Genomic DNA, 19927 nt, shown 5'->3' with positions numbered 1-19927 from the left:
CGACTGTACCACAATCTACCTTTGCAGGTAGGTTGATCTAGCTAGCCGACTCAAAACAAAAATGCATTCAAAGGAAAGATCTTTGAAAATTTTCAAATCCAGAGCTTTTTCTTTCTTTTTTTTTTTCCTTAAGAAAGTCAACGTCTGTCAAAGTCTCATTGACTTTGGAGCAATTCTCTGTAAGACTGTAACAACATTGTTGATTTCGTCCGAAAAATAGTCGAAATCTGCTTCACTTCATGAACAGTAATCGCATCGAATCGTCCTCGAGAAGATTCAACGTCGCCAAGGAGGAGGAAGAAGAAAAAGAAGAGTTTTGTTTTTATCAGACCACGCCGGAGAAGCGACGGCGGGGTTGAAGTTTCAGCAAGTCCCGAGATCGAGTCAAAGCAAAAAGTAGTTAAAGGAAAGATCTTTGAAAATTTCGAATCCAAGCTTTGACCTTTGTTTCTTCTTCTAAGCATGCTTCTCTTCCAAAAATCTTGGTAAAGTCAACGCCTTTGAAAGCGTCGTTGACTTTCAACGACTTCTAGAAATCTTCTCGTCTGTAGCAAAATCGATTCCATCGGGAATAGTCGGAATCTTCTAGAAATCGAATCGCAATCCAATCCACAGCGATCTCCTCGTGAATATTCAACGTCGTCATGGAGGAGGAGGAGGAGGAGGGGTTGAAGTTTCAGCAAGCTTCCAAATATAGTAAAAATTTCTCCAGAAGGTCCTCGAGCAGGGGGGTGGTTGTGATTATAGCTTTGTGGAAGGGGCCGCAACAAAGAAACGACTAGTCGACGCCTCCGCTTTCCGCTCGTCGTTGTCGTCGTCGTCGCATTCTGCTTCTCCGAAGACGATAAAAATGGCGGAAGGCGCGTGCACCTCCGAGTCGTCGCCTGCTCGCTGCCCGCGCCCGGATCCCCTTCTCGTGGCGGTGCTGGGTTCCGCTTTGGTCGCTTTTTCTCGCGCGGAAGCCCTTCGGATCGAGGTAGGTCTCGTCGAAATCTCTGGTCCTTTTCTTAGATCCGTATGTTTTTCCCTCGAATTCTTTCGCTTTAGCATTCGAGCTCAACTCTGATCTTGTTTCCTTGTTCTTCTGAAGTTTGTTTAGGACTTGGTCCGTGGATTCCCGAGCACTTCGGATTAGTTTATAGATCGGGATTCATCGTTTTGCGTGTGGCTTCTCCAGAAAGCTTAGGGTTTGATAGAAATTGGTGGGGGAAGCGTCGTTTTATCAGGACTGAGTTGGATTCTAGGGTTCTTGGGTGTTTCTCTTCGACTTGCCTAAGATTTAGGGCTTTCTGCGCCTGAGAGGTGTTTGTGGACCAGAGATGTTGGAAGGTCCCAGATTTCCTGGAATCATGGGGAGCGGCGGTGGGATAGACATCGGCAGTAGCTTCTACGACACGGCGTACTACCGGAAGCTCGGGGAAGGCTCCAATATGTCTGTCGACAGCATGAACAGCTTGCAGACCAGCGTTAATGGCGGGTCCGTGGCCATGTCGAGAGATGCCAGCAGTGTCGGCTCCAGTGACTCCCGCACCGGCATGCTTAACCACCCTGGGTTCCGCCAGATCGCCACTCCGAACTACTCAGTCGACCGCAGTGTCCTGCGCCCTGGCAGGGTGAATCCCGGGCTGAGTGATGATGCATTGGTGCAGGCCTTGATGGATCCTCGACACCCGACCGAGACTCTACAGGGTTATGAGGAATGGACTCTTGATCTCAATAAGCTTAACATGGGCATGCCATTTGCCCAGGGTGCCTTCGGGAAGCTTTACAAGGGAACCTACAACGGAGAAGATGTCGCAATTAAGCTGCTTGAGAAGCCGGAGAACGATCTAGAGAGAGCACAGTTGATGGAACAGCAGTTTGTGCAAGAAGTCATGATGTTGGCTACTCTGAAGCACCCAAATATTGTGAGGCTAATTGGAGCATGTAGAAAGCCTGTTGTTTGGTGCATTGTTACTGAGTATGCGAAAGGGGGTTCTGTCAGGCAGTTCTTGATGAAGAGGCAGAATCGATCAGTGCCTCTTAGGTTGGCGGTAAGACAGGCTCTCGACGTTGCAAGGGGTATGGCTTATGTGCATGGGCTTGGATTTATACACAGGGATCTCAAGTCGGATAACCTTCTGATATTCACAGACAAATCCATAAAGATTGCTGATTTTGGAGTGGCTCGTATCGAGGTGAAAACTGAAGGAATGACTCCGGAGACTGGAACATACCGTTGGATGGCTCCGTAAGTCAATAACTTTACTACTTTGGAATCTTATTTTTCAATTCTTTTCGGAATTTTTATTGCTACATGATATAGTTCTGTTTAACTTGTTGCTTATCATGTGTATAAATGAAGCTTTGGTTATTTAGACAGAAAATTAAATTGTTATTATCTTGAAAATTGGTTTCTCTTTCTTCAAAATTGTTGAACTTTCCTTGCGGCCAACATTCGGGAGATTTGAAGTGACTTTATAGGTTTTGCCATTAATGAGTTTTTTACAAGACAACAAATATGGAACATATTGATTAGTTAATTGAGCTAAATGATCACACACTACAAGCACACTTTTCCATGTTCATGTTCTTAATTTGGGTTGTTCATGACATAATGCAAGAAGTGTTACAGTTTATGGGAGATCAGTGGATTTTCATAAAGTAATAAATTTATTTAGCAAAACAATATGTGATCTATCAACTGTGTGTGGGTAAGGTTTACATTTTTTTATTTGTAGTTTGAGCTAAAGTAAAATTCATCATATTAAATCTAGTATTTGTTCTCTTTCCTTAGACATTTTACGAGATATCCTTCCAAACTCTAGTATTGCATCTACTCGTTTCATCTTTGAAATTGGTCAAATAGTTCTTATTGTCTAGTTGCCCGAAATCGACTAGAATGATTTCGTAACTTTTGATCATGCTGGTTATAACTGGATACCTAGTTGTTATTAATAAAACGCTCAACATGCCATTTTAGTATATACGATATGGGTAATATGTTTGCAAGAGCAAGTTCTTATGATCAAGATGCTTCTTATGGGAAAATTTTGCACAATGTATGTTTTTACAATTGCAATAGTTTTAATTTATACTTTCAGATAGGACAATTATTCTGCAAACCCTAGACAGCCTCAGGTCGAATGATGTTAATCTCTAATTTGCAGTTGAATCTATCAAGTTTTGCTGCTCACAGTTGGTTGCAAGTCCTTTTTCACCCCACATAAAGAAGCAAAAGTGGTGTTTCTTGTTTATCTTTGAAGAGATAATGTTTCATTACCTTTGACCATTATATGATGATTAAACAATTAAAATCCAAGAACACATACAAGCTGCTCATACAACCTTTGACCATTATATGACCATTAAGTATGTTTATAGGGTTTAGGGTTTAAGGGTTGGATTCCTCTGCAGCAGATTTCAAATATTTTAGATTACTGGCATCCATTGCAAGGAGATGACTCCTTGATTGTTGAAGAAAGGTTCATATTTAGTCATATATCCTCTGTGCATTTGAAAATCATTGCCCCTTCTTTCGATTGTATTATGTTAAGATGATCTAAAAATTTCTTCTTAGCTATTAGAGATTCAAATCACACTTGCTATTGCATCACATACAAAGAACTGGAACATACAACCTGCTCATGTCAATTTTGTCTCGGTCTTGTCTGAATCTATTAGAAAAGACCATAGTAAGAACTTTAATCTCTGTTATCACATAAGTATGCATCCATTGCAAGGAGATGACTGGTTGGTTGTTGAAGAAAGGTTCATATTTAGTCATATATCCTCTGCGCATTTGAAAATCATTGCCCCTTCTTTCGATTGTATTATGTTAAGAGGATCTAAAAATTTCTTCTTAGCTATTAGAGATTCAAATCGCACTTGCTATTGCATCACATACAAAGAACTGAAACATATAACCATGATGTAGTTTTTCTTTCTTTGAAGTATGAATAGCTTTTAATTTCTTCCTTTTGGCTTGCAGAGAAATGATCCAGCACAGACCATACGATCATAAAGTCGATGTTTATAGCTTTGGCATTGTCTTATGGGAGCTCATAACCGGTATGCTCCCTTTCCATAACATGACGGCCGTGCAGGCTGCCTTCGCCGTCGTGAACAAGGGCGTTCGTCCGGTCGTGCCCCACGATTGCCTTCCCGCTCTCGGGGCAATAATGGCACGCTGCTGGGATGCAAACCCCGACGTGCGCCCCTCCTTCACCGAGGTGGTGGAGATGCTGGAGGCCGTGGAGACGGAGATAGTGAGCACCGTCCGGAAGGCACGCTTCAGGTGTTGCACGTCGGAGCCGATGACGGTGGACTGAGTTTGGAAACAGGATGATGAAAGTGCCTATGTAGTTATGTTGTCACTGGGGACTTCTTCTGGTTGAAGAAGCAAGAGATGTTTTGGTGTTTTCAGATGAAAATCTGGTATGCTATTTGCACTTTTGTCATGCTAAAAGTATCGCTTATTCATTCACATATCCTTTCACAAATTCAATTGATTAGTTAGTTTTAATGGTACAAATAAATAAATGTGCAAGTGTATTAAGTTTAGCTTGAATGTGTTCAAGCTTGTGTTACATATTCTTGGCTCTCGGACATGATTTTAAATAAAAAAAAGAGTGGGTCCCATTGACATTTATAGCAATGGAATGTGAGTCCCATTGATAGTATAAAAAATTGTAACATGAATGTAGCATAACACACTCAATGCAAGTGAGTCATATTGACATGCAATGGGATCCACATCCAATGTATTGAGTGTGTCATGCTACATTCATGTTATAATTTTCATGCTACCTATCATTACTCATAAAAAAATAGAGATGAGGTTATAATTATTTTTTATTAAATAAAAATATTAATTGATTCTAAATTATTAAATAATATAAATAATTTTAAAATTTATTATAAACATAATAATCTTAAATATTTTTTAAAAATTTATTTCTCTTTTAATTCTAAATCACAGTAATTTTTTCATAAAAAATTATCAGAAATCATAATGATACTTGAAAAACAACACTTTGATATTAATTTTTGAAAATAGATATTAATTTTTGAAAACTAAGTTGAATTTTAAAATTCAATATCAAGTTGGTATTGATTTTTAAAATTCAATACCACATCGATATTGATTTTTAAAATACAACATTGTCACCCAGGCATCCCAGCTATAGCGTATTTGTAGGAATTTTTCTTCAAATGGGGAGTACAATCAAAGGATACTGAGCGTCTGGGTTGGCCACTGCGTGCACTTCCCGATTTATCCTGATGGTCAGTGGGAAACTTCTGTGGAGCCGAACCGATCACTCCAGGGATAGTTAATAAGGCTAACTGAGATTTATTATTTTTTTAAAATACAACATTACTAAATCAAAATACCAACAATAGTGAATAATATAGCGAACATTAATAAATATTTATTAAATTAAATGTTAAATTTGTTCATGAATATAATATTAATTACTTAAAGCTTTTAACAATAAAGTAATATAGCGAATAATATAATAATTAAATTTGTTAAATTTACAAATATAGGCATATTTTCTTTCTTAAACCCTGCGAAGAAGACACGCAGCCGCAGCCAATAGCCATGTCTAGGGTTTTCGGGAGTTGCAGGGTGCTCATGGCGGCGGCCAAGGGCGGGGCGAAGGAAGCATCAGCGAAGGCGGTGGCGAAGCGGGCGGCGAAAGCAGCGAAGCCCAAGGGGGCCTTTCATCGGCCGCTGCCTTTGTCTCCAGCGATGAGCGAATTCCTCGGAGTCCCAGAAATCGCACGGGTGGATGCCGTCAAAAAGATCTGGGAGCACATCAAAGCAAACCAGCTCCAGGTCCGAACCCCGCTTCCTCCTTTGCTAATACTTTCGTCAATATATCTAGGGTTATGGGAAATCATAGTCATGCATTTGTGCTTTTTTCCCTTTTTCATAAATCTTATTGTTCCAGGATTTTTAGGGTATGCTAAATGTTGTTGCTATGAAGTGATCACTCTGGTTTTGGTGATTTCTGCTTTGTGCTTTTAGTTCTACATACGAATTTTGTCACCAGTTGATTTTACTCGATTGGTGATCTGTGGTGAAGTGATTGAATCTGTATAATTTTATCATCTAGTTCTTATTGATTTGGAGGTTTAGGGCCATTTTGCTAACTGTGAAATTCTCTTGGCACGATCGAAAATGATATTCAAGAAAAAAGGGAGTTTTATGGGGAAAATGACTTCCACTCAGAATGTGTGAAAGCCGTTTTTGCCATGCGCTCCTCGGCCCTCTTCAGATCCGTGCTAGCCCCTTCACATCGTCACCGACTCTCCTCGCAATTGCTGATCATGTTCTGAGTGCACAAGCCAGCCATAGGACTCTTTTCTGCTCTGCACTAAATGCAGAAAATAGGTTTTCTAAATTTTCCAGAAAATTTGTTTTGCAGACAGTCTTTATGCAACTTGGATCTTCCTTTCTCCTTAAGATCTACAGAATTTGAGGTTTAAATATATCGATGAAGTTTGGTAAAGTCTACTTTATTCTTAAAAGGAATGAGAACAAAAGAAAAAAAGATAGTTAGATCAATCGAAGTTGCCTCTTGTGAATTGTTAGTGTAGTATGTGCTGGATTAGTAGTTCTTACTTTGGGTTTGCCATGTGCTCCTCGGCCCTCTGCAGATCCATGATAGCCCCTCCAGCTTGTCACCGACTTTCCTCGCGATTGCTTATCATGTGCCGAGTGCACAAGGCAGCCAGAGGACACTTAGAACCTTTTGGCTCTAGTGCACTAAATGCAGAAAATAGATTTTCTCATGTAACTTTTCCTCAGAAAATTTGTTTTGCACAGACAGTTTTATGCAACTTGGATCTTCCTTTCTCCTTAAGATCTATAGAATTCGAGGTTTAAATATATCAATGAAGTTTGGTGAAGTCTACTTTATTCTTAAAAGGAATGAGAACAAAAGAAAAACAGATAGTTAGAGCAATCGAAGTTACCCCTTGTGAATTGTTAGGATTAGTAGTTCTTACTTTCGTTTTTGCCTTGCGCTCCTTGGCCCTCTTCAGATCCATGATAGCCCCTCCACCTCGTCACCGACTCTCCTCCCGATTGCTGATCATGCGCGAGTGCACAAGGCAGCCAGAGGACTCTTAGAACTTTTCTGCTCTGAACTTTTCCTAAGAACAAAAAATTTGTTTTGCACAGACAGTCTTTATGCAACTTGGATCTTCCTTTCTCCTTAAGATCTATAGAATTCGAGGTTTAAATATATCAATGAAGTTTGGTGAAGTCTACTTTATTCTTAAAAGGAATGAGAACAAAAGAAAAAAAGATAGTTTCAAAGACATTATAGTTTGTTATGGATTCTCTTCTGATCGAGATTCTACTTATCAACTAGAACACTTACAGGTTTGCGATATCTGCTTCAGTCCTTTGTTGCTTGTTTGTTACATGATATATCTCTCACTTAGCATATTTTGCGGCTCCATTCCAACATCTCTCTTTTGCCATTGCAGAATCCTTCGAACAAGAAGGAGATTTGCTGCGACGAGAAGCTGAAGACGATACTCGACGGTAAAGATAAGGTCGGAATGTTCGACATCGTAAAGCTGATCGCGCCTCATTTCGTCAAACCGCAACAAACCTAGGAACTGATATTGTCTGTTGTCTGTTAGTTTCCCTTCAATGAGGTAATCCAACCCTTCGAATAAAGCAGTTCTTCATCTTCATGCTGTTTGTGGAGAATGTTTATGTGTTATTAACTTCTGTTTTGAAGGATAATCCGATGGAATTTTAATAATCCTATATTTTAACACATTTTAAAAATAAAAAAATTGTATATTAATAGAGAAAAAAACAAAACCTTCAACACTGATTTATATTTTTCTAAAATAAATAAAAACAATCGACAAAAAATTATCTTGGTAAAGTTAAAATGTAAATGCGATATACGCCACGTGTCTGTAACAACGGTCTTTTAAACTCCGCCCGCCCCCAATTCGTTTTCCGCCATTTGAATCTCTTCTCCTGTTCTCGCCTCGAGAGCGGCTGCGGCAGGATCCGACGGAGGCGGTGGCGGCCGGGCTGTTCCAGATGACTACTTCCGATCGAAGCTTCGGGCGCTTGGTCTGCCGATCTCCGGGAGAAGCTGTGAGTGACTTTTATCCGCGGATTATTGGTTTGGGTAGGGTTTCGAGAACGGTTTTGTGATAATTTGCTGAGTTTTGGGTGGAGATATAGGAGACGAAGGGGAAGGAGAGGTAAGTCTCACAAAATTCACATTGAGCATCAACCACTCGTGTCCATTTTGCGTCACTTCCCCGCGGTTTGTTTCGCCTCCATTTCCATCTCGCTTCGCAAATAAACCTAGCCCCTTTGTGTGTGTTTTCTTAGAGGAGACGAAGTAGGGGGAAAAATTGCAGTGTAGGTGAAGAGAAAAGAAAAGAAAAGAATTGTTGTGTAGTTGGATGCAACCAAATAGAAACATCACATACTAATTTGTGTTTATTAAATGTTAATTCCATGTTTTTCATTTTCGACCACTCCAATGCGAAAATAAAATAGAAAATTGGAAGTTATTGAATTCTTTACTCTCTATTTCTTCCAAGTCCACTTCCTTCCAAGTAAATACATCTGAGGATTTTCTCTGTAGTTTTTTCCTCACATCTTGTTTGTCTCGACAATTTTTCTCTTGAATTTATGAGTAATTTTGTATTAGGAGTTGTATACTGTTGTTTCTTTTTCATGAAACATCCATTGGGTCACATCGACACACTTAACCTATTCAATATATAGTTGAGCGTTAAGACCCTGTTAAATTATCAGGCATTATCTATTTGTATCCTATGGACCATGTGATGAATCTCTAACAAGAGGTGCACATATTATGAATAAAATTCTAGCTCAAATTTTTCTGCATAATAAGGAAAACAAAAAGAAAAACCATTGTTGTATTGTGTAATACTTTTATGTTGCTAGATTGGAATGATTCTTTTTCAAAAGCAAAAAGCCACCCTTCAAAGGCTATCTTAAGAAGCTCTTCCATCACAGAGAAAGAGAGGTCACATTCCTGAGGTAAATCAGCTCTTCTCGGCTTTCCTAAAAGTTCAAAGAAATCATTGAAGTGGATCTTCTTCGGCCAAATTCGGTTAGCATCAAGGTATGTTGTCGGCCTCTGTGACAATAGCATCTCTAACTGCATTAAGGAGGGGATAAGACTTACATGAAGGCCTCCTTATCACATGACTGCATGGAGTGTCTTTCGATTTGTGCATGAAGTTAAAGAACTATTTATATTCATAACCTTTAGTTGCTACAAAACGATATTACAAATTGTTCCTGTTGAGATCTGTTTCTGGATAAGCAACCTCTTCTTCAGCACCTCACTTGAGCTAATTTGAGTGGTGACGAAGGTAGAAAGCTTCTGGATCCTGCTAGCACAAAGAAAGTGAGTTGGAAGGCCAGGGGTTGCCCCCGGCGCGACTACTCCAATGCTTAAGTTAGCTTCTGAGGAAGAGGAGGAGATTTGGAGCAAAAAGGAGAGAGAGTGTATGAGATCGCTTACCTTCCCTCAGCATAAAGCTAACATTTTATACAAGTTGAAGGTGTTATGTCCCATCATGGATGCGATTGGGGTCCCATCACCGTTATGAATGTGTCAGGGAGCATGGTATAGTCAGCGTATATGTCTCATCGCTACTCTATATTAAAGAGGGGGGTCATGTCATGCACGCGCCTTGTCATGATGAGTTGCAGGGGCGGCGGGAGGACATTCACAACCGCGTGATGGGGGAGTGATCTTTGGAAAAGGAGAAGTCCGTATAGAACCGTCCTGAACAGGTAAGGCCAGCGGGCCTTATGACCGGATGAATCGATTCAGCTCGGGGCCAAAGTGCCGAGACGGAATGATAAGGATGGCGGGCCTCATGCCCGGACGGATGGATTCGGCTCGAGGCCGAGGTGTCGAGGCAGAATGATAAAGATGGCGGGCCTTATGCCTGGACGGATGGATTCGGCTCGGGGCCGAGGTGTCGAGGCAGAATGATAAGGATGGCGGGCCTTATGCCGGACGGATGGATTCGGCTCGGGGCCGAGGTGTCGAGGCAGAATGATAAGGATGGCAGGCCTTATGCCTGGACGGATGGATTCGGCTCGGGGCCGAGGTGTCAAGGCAGAATGATAAGGATGGCGGGCCTTATGCCTGGACGGATGGATTCGGCTCGGGGCCGAGGTGTCGAGGCAGAATGATAAGGATGACGGGCCTTATGCCTGGATGGATGGATTCGGCTCGGGGCCGAGGTGTCGGGGTGGTAGGTTACTATTGGACTCGACGAACCGTGACCCGCTCCCTTACGCCCATAACACATATGATAATTATATTGTAGATGCTATGAAATGTAAGCTTATTCACACTTTAAAATTCATGTGCAAATAAAGAGACACCCCTTCACACGATCACCTATGAACAAAGCCTTCATGCCACAACTATTCCTGAGAAAGAAGGCTCTTAGACTGTGTTTCTTATACTCACTACATTATGATGGCATGATCATGCTGCATGGCAACATTGTTGATGAAAACTTGAGTTTGTAAAGTAAAACCCAAGACATTTTGCAATCTTGAAATTTTAGATTCTTCTGTGTAAATCTCTCCAATTTGTGTGATACACATGGGAAAGAATCTCTGACAGAAACAATAACACTCATAAGCATTGTCCTCTTCACAGTGATATTCGAATCCTTTGTGCATTGTACATTATCTCAGTGCAGTATCCTGATGTTCCAAAACCTTGCCTTGCATTATTTCAACAAAGTCAGGTTGGCAGCATCTTAACTTTTCATTTGTCTGGCGACAGGAAGAACCAGATGTCCTATGTCGGTCCGGTCGGGTTTGATTTCGTTCAGGTTTCCCAGCATCGACCATGAGCCACCGGAGTACGGGTTGTGGATGGCCGGAGGCCGGCCCCACAGACATGTCCTGATGTAATTTAATGAGATCAGGGAATCTGGCAAAGGCAGAGAGAACAAAGTTAAATTGTTGCTGGCTGATGGCTACCATTCAAGGGAGCTGCTACTGCCTCTGGCTACCACGCAGTGAGAATTATTCCCAGGCTCTGATGTGAAGTTGTCATCTTCAACTAGCCACACAATTCGTATCTGCCTCATCCTCTCTGCAGCCTCTGCTCCCTACCTCGGTGTTTGTCGCATATAGTTGCTGCTTTCAAACTCGGATCGGTTGAATTGAGTGTTGGATAGACACCTTTTTGGCTCATAATGTTTCCGAGTGAACCGGTCAAATCTCAATTGAATCCTGGTCTGGTTGGATTGAGCTGAAGTACCTACTAACAACCTTAGCAAATGAAAGAGCTACATATGAGAGTTTTACACTCACGAAGATCGACTACTTTCTCGAAAGTTTTTCGACTACTTTCTAGCATCTTTGGATTATATAGAATCTACATATATTTTCAAAACGGTATGATGTTATTCATTTGGATCCATGCCTTTATGATTTTGTTTTTGGACTTTATCCAAAAAGTCTCATACTAATATAGTTATTTCTATCTTATTACCCTAGAATCTTTTTTATGTATGAAAAATGATACGTTATATGAAAAATATAACATGAAACTCAACATGATACACTCAACTGCATGGATGTGGGTCCCACTGCATGGAGTGTGTCATGTTAAATTTTATGCTACATTTTTCATGTAGTGTATCATTGCTCTTTATGTATTTTTAATGTAAAATTTTAATTGTATTTCAGCACTCACATAAAAGTGTTAGGCATTAGACATGTCTTCGCTTCTTTGTCTATAACAATTTTATATTGAGACACAAGAATGTTAGGAACTAGGTACATTGTCACTTTCCTTCTCTTCCCTTCGATACACATTCAATATTGATTATATTTAGATCGGTGAAGTTGAGATCAATTATAGCTTTTCGATTTACTTTTTCACAGGTGGTGATAAGATTCGATCATGTGAGATCGTTGGGGATAGATTTTATCTTTTGTCCAAGTATTTGGACAAAGCCCGGATAACTTGAATTATTAAAAATTTAAGGTTTTTAATATTTCTAATGCTATTCATTGTTTTTTAATGTTAAATTAATCGGATCCTTCTGAAACTTTTCAGCTGCTGGCCCGATTCTCACAAAACCGGTTGGTTTTTCAGGGTCGATGAAAGTTAAACCGGTTCATTCCTTTGTCGTGGGTTCAAATACATATCCAATTTGATTGGACAACTCCGGTTCAGAATCCCGGTTCTGTTTTTTTTTTTCTGGGACCACTGGTTCGGTTTGCATGATCGGACCAACCAGCAACGGCCTCCATTGCGGCATCGACTCAGACCGGAGTGGCGGTGCCACGCGTCACGATTTCCTTGTTCCTCACCTCTATAAATGTGGTCTTAAGAGTGCTTCGCCACAACGTCCTCGCCGTGCTTATCCAATCGCGATCGGAAGAGGAGAGGCGAGGCGGGGCTGCCCCGACGTGATCTTGGGCGCCGCCAGGCTTCGGCGGACGCTCGGCCGCCTCTGGTTCGCTTGGTGCAGGTCGGGAACGCTTCAGTCCTGCAGCGCGGACGAACGAGCCGGATCCCGCCTTGCACCAACTGAATCGGAGACGGACAGCGACCTTCTTCTTCGGATCGGCGCAATCCAAGGTTCTACGACCTTTTTTATTCATTATATAATCTGATTTGCAGGGATCCTTTCTCGGTACTCATGCTCTGCTCTGAGGTAGGGCTTTTGCCTGTTCCTTCTCAAAGTTAGGTTTTCATGCGGTAAAGTTACTCCTTTGGATATTTTGGTGCTTATTTCTTCTTTTGATTGTTCTTTACAGTATTCATAGTTGAAACCAGAGTTGATCTAAAGTAGCGTTTGCCTGAAATCCAAATCAGAATAACAAATTGTTTTGAGCAAGTTTCTAAATTAGAATTATAATTAAGATTTTGCATCCTTCATGATGTGTTATTTGAGATTCTAAGTAGTCTCCATCTCTCTCTATATACACACTTAAATTTTATTCGTATATAGTTAGAGCTTTTACAAAGAATATTATCAAGCTGTGTTTAAGCTCCAATCAGAAAAATCTAGGGATATAATTATTCTAAAAATTGATGAATGACAATTTAATCTAAAAACTTGTAAACAAAATTGATGAATGGCAATTTACTTATGAGCTGATTTCTAGGTTGTAAGAATAAAACTATAGGGGATCATTCCACTTCATACATCCACATAGTGAGCAAATAATTTTCTTTTTAGTTTTTCACCTTAATTTCTTCTGTTTGCTTATTTTCCAGTTATAGTGCATAAACTTTGATTCTTGCTTGCTCAAACATTTCTAGTTGCTTATGTAAAATTCATTAGGATTGTCAACTTGTGGTGGACCATTATACCTAAAGCTGCAGTTCTCTTTTATCGCTTAAGCTAGGGGCATTCTAACATATGAACAAACTTGTATGAAGAGGCTCTTTAGAGACATTTCTGCAGAGTCCTCCTGCGAAGTCGTATGGTCAAAGTGCAAATTACTCTAAATCTCTTTGATCCAAAGACTCTGAAGGGCACTTTGGAGAGTTTATCAGTGAAGGGCACTTCGGAGTTCTTCCATTCATGATCTTTTTTGAAACCTCCCAAACCTTGTCATGAGATTCCTTATCGGTTACTAAAGCACTTCCTCTATGGCATTAGCTTGTTTTGTGGAATAACTATCAGTTGGTTCTACCATTGAGCCCAAGATACTAACACTGATGAAGAATGAGTACCCCTGAGAAATCTCCTTCAGCTGTTTCAGAAACACAAGCCAGTCAGCCCTTAAAGAAAGCAGTTGCGGTCTATCTTAATATTAGGCCTTACAGTCAAATTGCAAGAAAGATTGAGCAATCACACCTCTAGAAAGAAAGGAAAAGCCCAAAGGGTAAGGGAAGTTTCAGATCACAATAAAATGGAAATTCCTGATGATACTAGTTTCTTCGATTTTGGACAGTTACATTGTGATCAATTCCCTGCTCAAGTTTATTCAAAACCTCCTTTTTTACATGGTAATTGCCCAAATCAGTTAAATTGTTATCAACTATGACTTTTTGGTTGAGGATTATGGTGAATGCCTCTTTCAGGGATGGAGCCAAGGTACGTTCAGGGTTGTCTTCGATCAGAGTAGACACAACCATAAGTCTGATAGAACAATTTCCAACAGCAATTAAATATGTGTGTTGTGAAGGTGAAAGTCACCAGCTTCATTGATCATTTGAAAGAGGCCCTCAAAGAGAAGGCTCTGTAAGACACAATAATAGAAGAAGCTTGACAATTACAATAAATTTAATGGAAAAGAATCATCACATTAATATCGACTCTATCATTTTGGCAAGTAGTGTATATTCTCAAAGCTTCTGTGTGTGATTAGCATGTCATAGGGTTTGATGCAGGGGTCATGAATGGCGTGGTTCCTTTCCGGATGGAGGCCAAGAGTCAAACGAAAGTCATGCTTATGGTTGACTTGACAGTGCTAGTCAAATGGACTAGTGTTAATATTTATCTTTTGTGGATTCATAAACAAACTATGCATATTCCCAAGACACATGACAACATAAAGCATGAACAAGCTGTGCATATTCCAAGATACATGGCAACATAAAGAATATTTATGAAGTTGTCAAATCTGATATCCTTGAATTTCTTTTTTTCTGCACATAATGTCAGATCTGATGATCTCCTCATATATAATGGGGGACTCTAGCAAAGAAAAAGGGGACTTTTCCTCTTCTGCCGAAAGGGAGGGCTTCTTCTCCTTCTTCTTCTTCCGCTTCTGCTGATGGGGCTGATTTGATTTTTTAAACTCTTCTTCTTCTTCAGTAATTTCATTTTTTTCTTCTACGGAATACTGACTTGAGCGTCGGAGTGGTCTGTCGGGACTCCTCGCATAATTCTCACCTCCTGTTGAAGTGCATTTCAGGTCCTCATCATCCTCTCCCTTGAGCTCCGTTAGGAAGTCGCACATGCCGTATTGTTTGTTGACTGGTGGCTTGACCATCCGTGGTATTTAGTCGAATAGGGTTCTTATCAAATTGCTCTCTCTTTATCTTTAGGATTCGGATAATCTTGAAACTAAATGATGTGTTTTTCCTGATTCGTTGTTTCTCTTGTCTATCCTTCAAGGTAAACATAAAGTAAAAAGGGATGGAAATTATAGGTTATCAGAGAAAAAGGAGCATTCCTTTATTACTTCCTCAAGTAACTAAAAACCTAGATATCATTTTTGAGGATGCATTAAACAAAATTAAAGGCTCAAGATATTTTAGTTACCATTAAAATATTGTATATTTTTTTTCTCTCTAAAATAATTTGTTTCAAAATTTTAATTTTTTATATTTAATTTTGCAGCATGCAACTGTCATTTTCTTTATTTAATAAAAGAGGACCGGGTGGATCCGACGGACCAAATTCGGTCGGGTTGCAGATCATGTACGGTTCGATTCGTGCTGGGCCCCATTTCCACTTTTATTCATGAGCATAATTTTGTTCCTCCGCCTTAAAAGCCCACTTCCGCCGCCGCACGCTCCGCTTGCCCTCGCGATCACCGTCCCAATCTCGCCGCCGCCCCGCCGCCGGTGGCCCGACTGGGTCTTCCTCCCGTTCGCCGCTCCGTCGGACCAGTTTTCCTGTTTATCTTGGCCCTTCGATCACGCAGGTCAGTCCTCCCCTTCCTCCCGCAAGCCCCTCTCTCCTCCACACTATCGTTTCCAGAATCCGGCTGCTACAACTTCGGCCCTCTTCCCTCCGACGACGTCGTTCTTCTTTTCGACTCAGTTCTACGATTAGGTGATAAAATGTTTTTGTGTTTTGTATTTAATTTCTGTCTTGGAGCATGTGTACAGATTATTGGTTTTAGCCAACAGTTTATGATTGTTTTTTTTTAGCAAGAGCTTTCTTGATTTAGGTGCATGGAGATCCGAATGCAAAATCCTTATGATAGTACTGAATTTTGTTCGGTTTATCATCATAGTCGGTTTATCATCCTTATGATAGTACCGAATGCAAAATCCCTGTTCTGTTTTGTTCCATTTTTTATCCATAATTCATCCAACTCATCATTTGATGGGTTTGGATACCCAACAATTACAACTTAAATGAACGGGTGGATTCAGTTTGTGGTTAGTAAGGATTACTGGGTATTCAGATAATTAATTGATCTTCTCTCCACTTCCGCTTGATTTAAATAGTTATTCTTTTGTAATTTTGATTTTCTGCTCACATAGATATAGAAAGATCTTTGAAACCAGTATTGTATGTTTGATTTTCTTACAATTATATGTGTTTATGCCATACCTGAAAATTCCTGGATATCTACTGTTGTCTATGGAGGTTTGGTGTTGGATCAAGTTCTTGTTGAAATTTGGGTAACATTGTGTATTTCTTTTAAGATTTTGGGAAAATCATTTGCTGTTATTGGGCATTCATGGCGGCTCTCATCGGCTCTCCATCCACACTACAAATCCTTCCAAAAAAGACCTTACTTGTTCCCTCAACTCGATCTCAACGTCTATCCATGACCTCTCTCCCTCGTCCATTATCTATCTCTGCACTCACCTCCATGCAAAAGAAGTCTTCTTCTAAGGTTGCTGCCTCGTTACTTTCGGAGAATGATAGCCACCGTGATGATGTTCTTCATGCTGCTAGTTCTATGCTCTCAAATTGCCTCTCTGAAACCCACCTTGATCAAACTGTGCCTGGACTTCACTCCAAGTCTAGAGGCAAGGTATGAGTGTGACGTTTGGTATATTTCTGATGTTTTTTCTTCATTACAATGGCCTAGCCTTAGTGCTTGTTTAAGTTTGCAGGTGAGGGATGTTTATGATGCAGGAGATCATCTTGTACTGGTTACCACTGATCGACAGAGTGCATTTGATCGTGTTCTTGCATCCATACCCTTTAAAGGCCAGGTATTCCTATTTTCTACAACAGTTTTGAGTTACTAGATGTAATTAGTGTTCCTTTTTGTTGTTTTATTATTCTTGGGCCCTTAGTTCTCTGGTATATAATTACTTAATTTAGCTGTAAATTTGTAAGAATTATTTATTATTTTTAAGATGGAGCAAGTTAGGTACTTTCTCTGATTTATAAGATTGTCTTTTGGTAATCTAACTAAGCCCATTGTTAACTATGTGCAAAATTTTCTTCTGAAGCTTGCTTGTTAACATCTTTAAGTTTCTTACAAATTTACACAAAGAATATCATATGTGTGTGTGTGTGTGTGTGTGTAGATAGATGGATAGATAGATAGATATGCATCTACATAAGAATCTTATATATGTATACACTTATGCATTGTATTTTATTGTGTACATTGCATAAATGAGTTAAATAAGTAAACCTTTAAACAAATACTAAATAGGTTCCTAAGCCTTTTTTCTCATAATAGAGATTTCCCTTGATTATGTTTATGGAAGAAATAAGTAATAGATATTAACTAATAGATATCAAGAAAGATATTAGTACTTTTTCATAAACAGCAATTTTGTCAAAAAAAGGTTACTGGATTTAGCAATTATCTTAGCACTGAGCCTAGTAATTATTCATACAGCATAATACCAGACATCTTGATATTCAGGTTCTTAACGAGACAAGTCTATGGTGGTTTAATAAAACTCAACATATTACTCCGAATGCTTTGGTTTCTGCTCCAGACAGAAATGTGACAATTGCAAAGAAGTGCTCTGTGTTCCCAGTTGAATTTGTTGGTAATATGTTTGCCTTCTAATTCATTCAATTTCCTCTATTGCTTAAGTTTTTCTTTAAACTTTTCATGTATTTTTCACATGCTATGTGATTTCTGTCTAATGTTCTGGTGTATCCTTGCAGTAAGAGGTTATATAACTGGTAGCACTGATACATCCCTGTGGACAGTTTATGCTGAAGGGATTAGAAACTATTGTGGAAATTCACTTCCTGAAGGTAATTTTTTTTGCTGCTATTTATTTATGATTTGTATCTATTCAAGTAAATTTTTTGCCCCTTTATTTCAGGATTGGTAAAGAATGAGAAGTTATCTGCAAATATACTTACTCCAACAACTAAATCTGCAGACCATGATGTTCCTGTGTCACCTGATGAGGTTTAGCCTAATGATTTTTGTTTTTAATAACAGGCACTACTTTTCTTCAAGTGAATGAAAGATTCTATGAACCACCATCAAATGATTCACTGGAAGTGTTTTCTAGTTGTAGTTATTTGATGGTTTTCTTGAGTCAATTATACTTGATATTAGTCACCATGATAAGGTTTTGTACTCGAAGAAAAAAATATTACTGTTATAAAATAACTAAATTGTGTTGCACTAGTGTTTCAATTTTTGAGGAAAAATGTTTGAATGATGCTTCACAAAAGTACAATGGATTTTAAGTTGGTTATGCAAATTCCTCTGTTGGACATCGAATATGTTGCTTGAGTGAACTATAACTGATGTTTCTCCTGCGCTTATGAGTTTATTACTATTTTCAGATTCTTCAATTGGGCTTGATGACAAAAGATGAATTAGATGAAGTAAGCAACAAAGCATTGGCGTTATTTGCTTATGGACAGGTGGGCATCTTCCTAATCATCCATTTCTGTTAATCTATTTGAAGGTATACTCGATGTGAACCTCAGTGTGAACTTTTTCTGTTAATCTTGATGACAAAAGCTTGTTGAAGTTTTAGAATATCTTATGATTGAAATTTACTATACTGATCTTCAATTAGTGTGTAAGATTTTGTTGCCCTACTGTTCATGCAACTACCAAAAAGCTGATGGTTGTACTAATTTCATCTGCATTACCGCAGCAAGTAGCATTGGAGAATGGCCTGATACTAGTTGACACAAAGTATGAGTTTGGAAAAGCAGCTGATGGGACAATAATGCTAGTTGATGAGGTTGGTTCACCATGGCTTTGAAGTGTACCATTTTTTTGGAATCATTTTTGTTTGACAATATTGAGGTTACATCAAATCTTTCAGGTGCACACCCCTGACTCAAGCAGATATTGGATTGCTAATTCTTACGAGGAGCGATTCAACTCTGGCATCGAACCTGAAAATGTCGATAAGGTATAGGACTTTTTGTTTTATCTAAATCCATTTCTTTAATGTGTCTTTATGTAATCCACAATTATTTCAAAAGACATTTTACTCATTATCTGTTTTTCTTTGTTGTTCTGCTACCTTCCTAAGTGATTTGACATGTTCTTAGGAGTTCTTAAGGTTGTGGTTCAAGGAACATTGCAATCCATATGAAGATGAGGTAGATGTAGATGTACTTTGAACTGTTCTTTAGTCAACTTTGTTTCCTCATCACTTCAAACTTGTAGGTTCTCCCTGAGGCCCCCAAGGACCTTGTTTGCGAACTTGCGTGGCGGTAAATCTTTTTCGATTTTACACCAAACATGGACTTGATTTCACATCCCCTAAAACTGCGATGTCCCGCTTAGAACATAGCAATATACTAAAAGTCTGCGGATTCCACTTTTTTGCTGAAATGAATTCTCTGTTTCTTACTTTTCTTGCTTTTTCAGGTACATCTTCCTCTTTGAAACAATCACAAATTCCAAATTTCAATTGCCCATTTCAGAGGTAGCCTACTACAAACTTGAGCTTCACTTGTGTTGGTTCAGGGCATATTAATGTTCTTCCCCGTCGCAGGAACCGATACATGAAAGGATAACCAGGAATGTTTCGAGCACACTCTCATCTTTTTGATCGTCGATTGTTCTTCATCCGTCTAGTTTGTGAAGCTGCCAGTTGAAGCAAGAGCAAGGGCAGTATTCTCTTGCACTACTCTTTGCCATAATCATGGTTGATAAAAAACACCCCATAGATCGAAAACAGATGCCATGGGAAGATTTGTAGATTCGTTGCTTTGTTTATTTCCGCGAATAAGTCCACTTTGATCCTCTTGCGTAGCAATTTCACTCCTCTTACGA

The 19927-nt window shown here is 39.5% G+C and overlaps 3 protein-coding genes across 3 annotated transcripts; all 3 read left to right on the top strand.

Annotated features, from left to right (window-relative positions):
• Positions 1-655: 655 nt before the first annotated feature.
• LOC141847797 (serine/threonine-protein kinase STY13-like) lies at positions 656-4465 on the top strand. The gene is made up of 3 exons (XM_074735884.1): positions 656-976; positions 1091-2230; positions 3971-4465. Exons 2-3 carry the CDS (start codon positions 1320-1322, stop codon positions 4308-4310), a joined length of 1251 nt encoding a protein of 416 aa, XP_074591985.1. The 5' UTR covers positions 656-976; positions 1091-1319; the 3' UTR covers positions 4311-4465.
• Positions 4466-5552: 1087 nt separating this feature from the next.
• On the top strand, positions 5553-7695 carry LOC141848002 (upstream activation factor subunit UAF30-like). The gene is made up of 2 exons (XM_074736116.1): positions 5553-5821; positions 7483-7695. Exons 1-2 carry the CDS (start codon positions 5585-5587, stop codon positions 7612-7614), a joined length of 369 nt encoding a protein of 122 aa, XP_074592217.1. The 5' UTR covers positions 5553-5584; the 3' UTR covers positions 7615-7695.
• Positions 7696-15558: 7863 nt separating this feature from the next.
• Positions 15559-19857, top strand: LOC141847302 (phosphoribosylaminoimidazole-succinocarboxamide synthase, chloroplastic-like). Its single transcript, XM_074735314.1, has 13 exons — positions 15559-15792; positions 16395-16729; positions 16812-16913; positions 17582-17711; positions 17833-17925; positions 17997-18085; positions 18472-18552; positions 18792-18881; positions 18966-19055; positions 19198-19248; positions 19316-19362; positions 19520-19577; positions 19647-19857. Exons 2-13 carry the CDS (start codon positions 16430-16432, stop codon positions 19701-19703), a joined length of 1188 nt encoding a protein of 395 aa, XP_074591415.1. The 5' UTR covers positions 15559-15792; positions 16395-16429; the 3' UTR covers positions 19704-19857.
• Positions 19858-19927: the final 70 nt, after the last annotated feature.

The sequence above is a fragment of the Curcuma longa genome, chromosome 16 (assembly GCF_044706935.1).
Source record: "Curcuma longa cultivar G26 ecotype Majalengka, Jawa Barat chromosome 16, ITB_CL_G26_1.1, whole genome shotgun sequence".
Taxonomy (NCBI): domain Eukaryota; kingdom Viridiplantae; phylum Streptophyta; class Magnoliopsida; order Zingiberales; family Zingiberaceae; genus Curcuma; species Curcuma longa.
This window is presented reverse-complemented; position numbering and strand designations above follow the sequence as displayed.

Excerpts from the sequence above, each read along its gene's own strand:
- LOC141847797 (XM_074735884.1), top strand. The coding sequence starts at position 1,320 with ATGTTGGAAGGTCCCAGATTTCCTGGAATCATGGGGAGCGGCGGTGGG. Across the intron at positions 2,231-3,970 it reads ACATACCGTTGGATGGCTCC|AGAAATGATCCAGCACAGAC; the intron begins GTAAGTCAATAA and ends TTTGGCTTGCAG.
- LOC141848002 (XM_074736116.1), top strand. The coding sequence starts at position 5,585 with ATGTCTAGGGTTTTCGGGAGTTGCAGGGTGCTCATGGCGGCGGCCAAG. Across the intron at positions 5,822-7,482 it reads TCAAAGCAAACCAGCTCCAG|AATCCTTCGAACAAGAAGGA; the intron begins GTCCGAACCCCG and ends TTGCCATTGCAG.
- LOC141847302 (XM_074735314.1), top strand. The coding sequence starts at position 16,430 with ATGGCGGCTCTCATCGGCTCTCCATCCACACTACAAATCCTTCCAAAA. Across the intron at positions 19,056-19,197 it reads AACCTGAAAATGTCGATAAG|GAGTTCTTAAGGTTGTGGTT; the intron begins GTATAGGACTTT and ends ACATGTTCTTAG. Across the intron at positions 19,578-19,646 it reads TTCAATTGCCCATTTCAGAG|GAACCGATACATGAAAGGAT; the intron begins GTAGCCTACTAC and ends TCCCCGTCGCAG.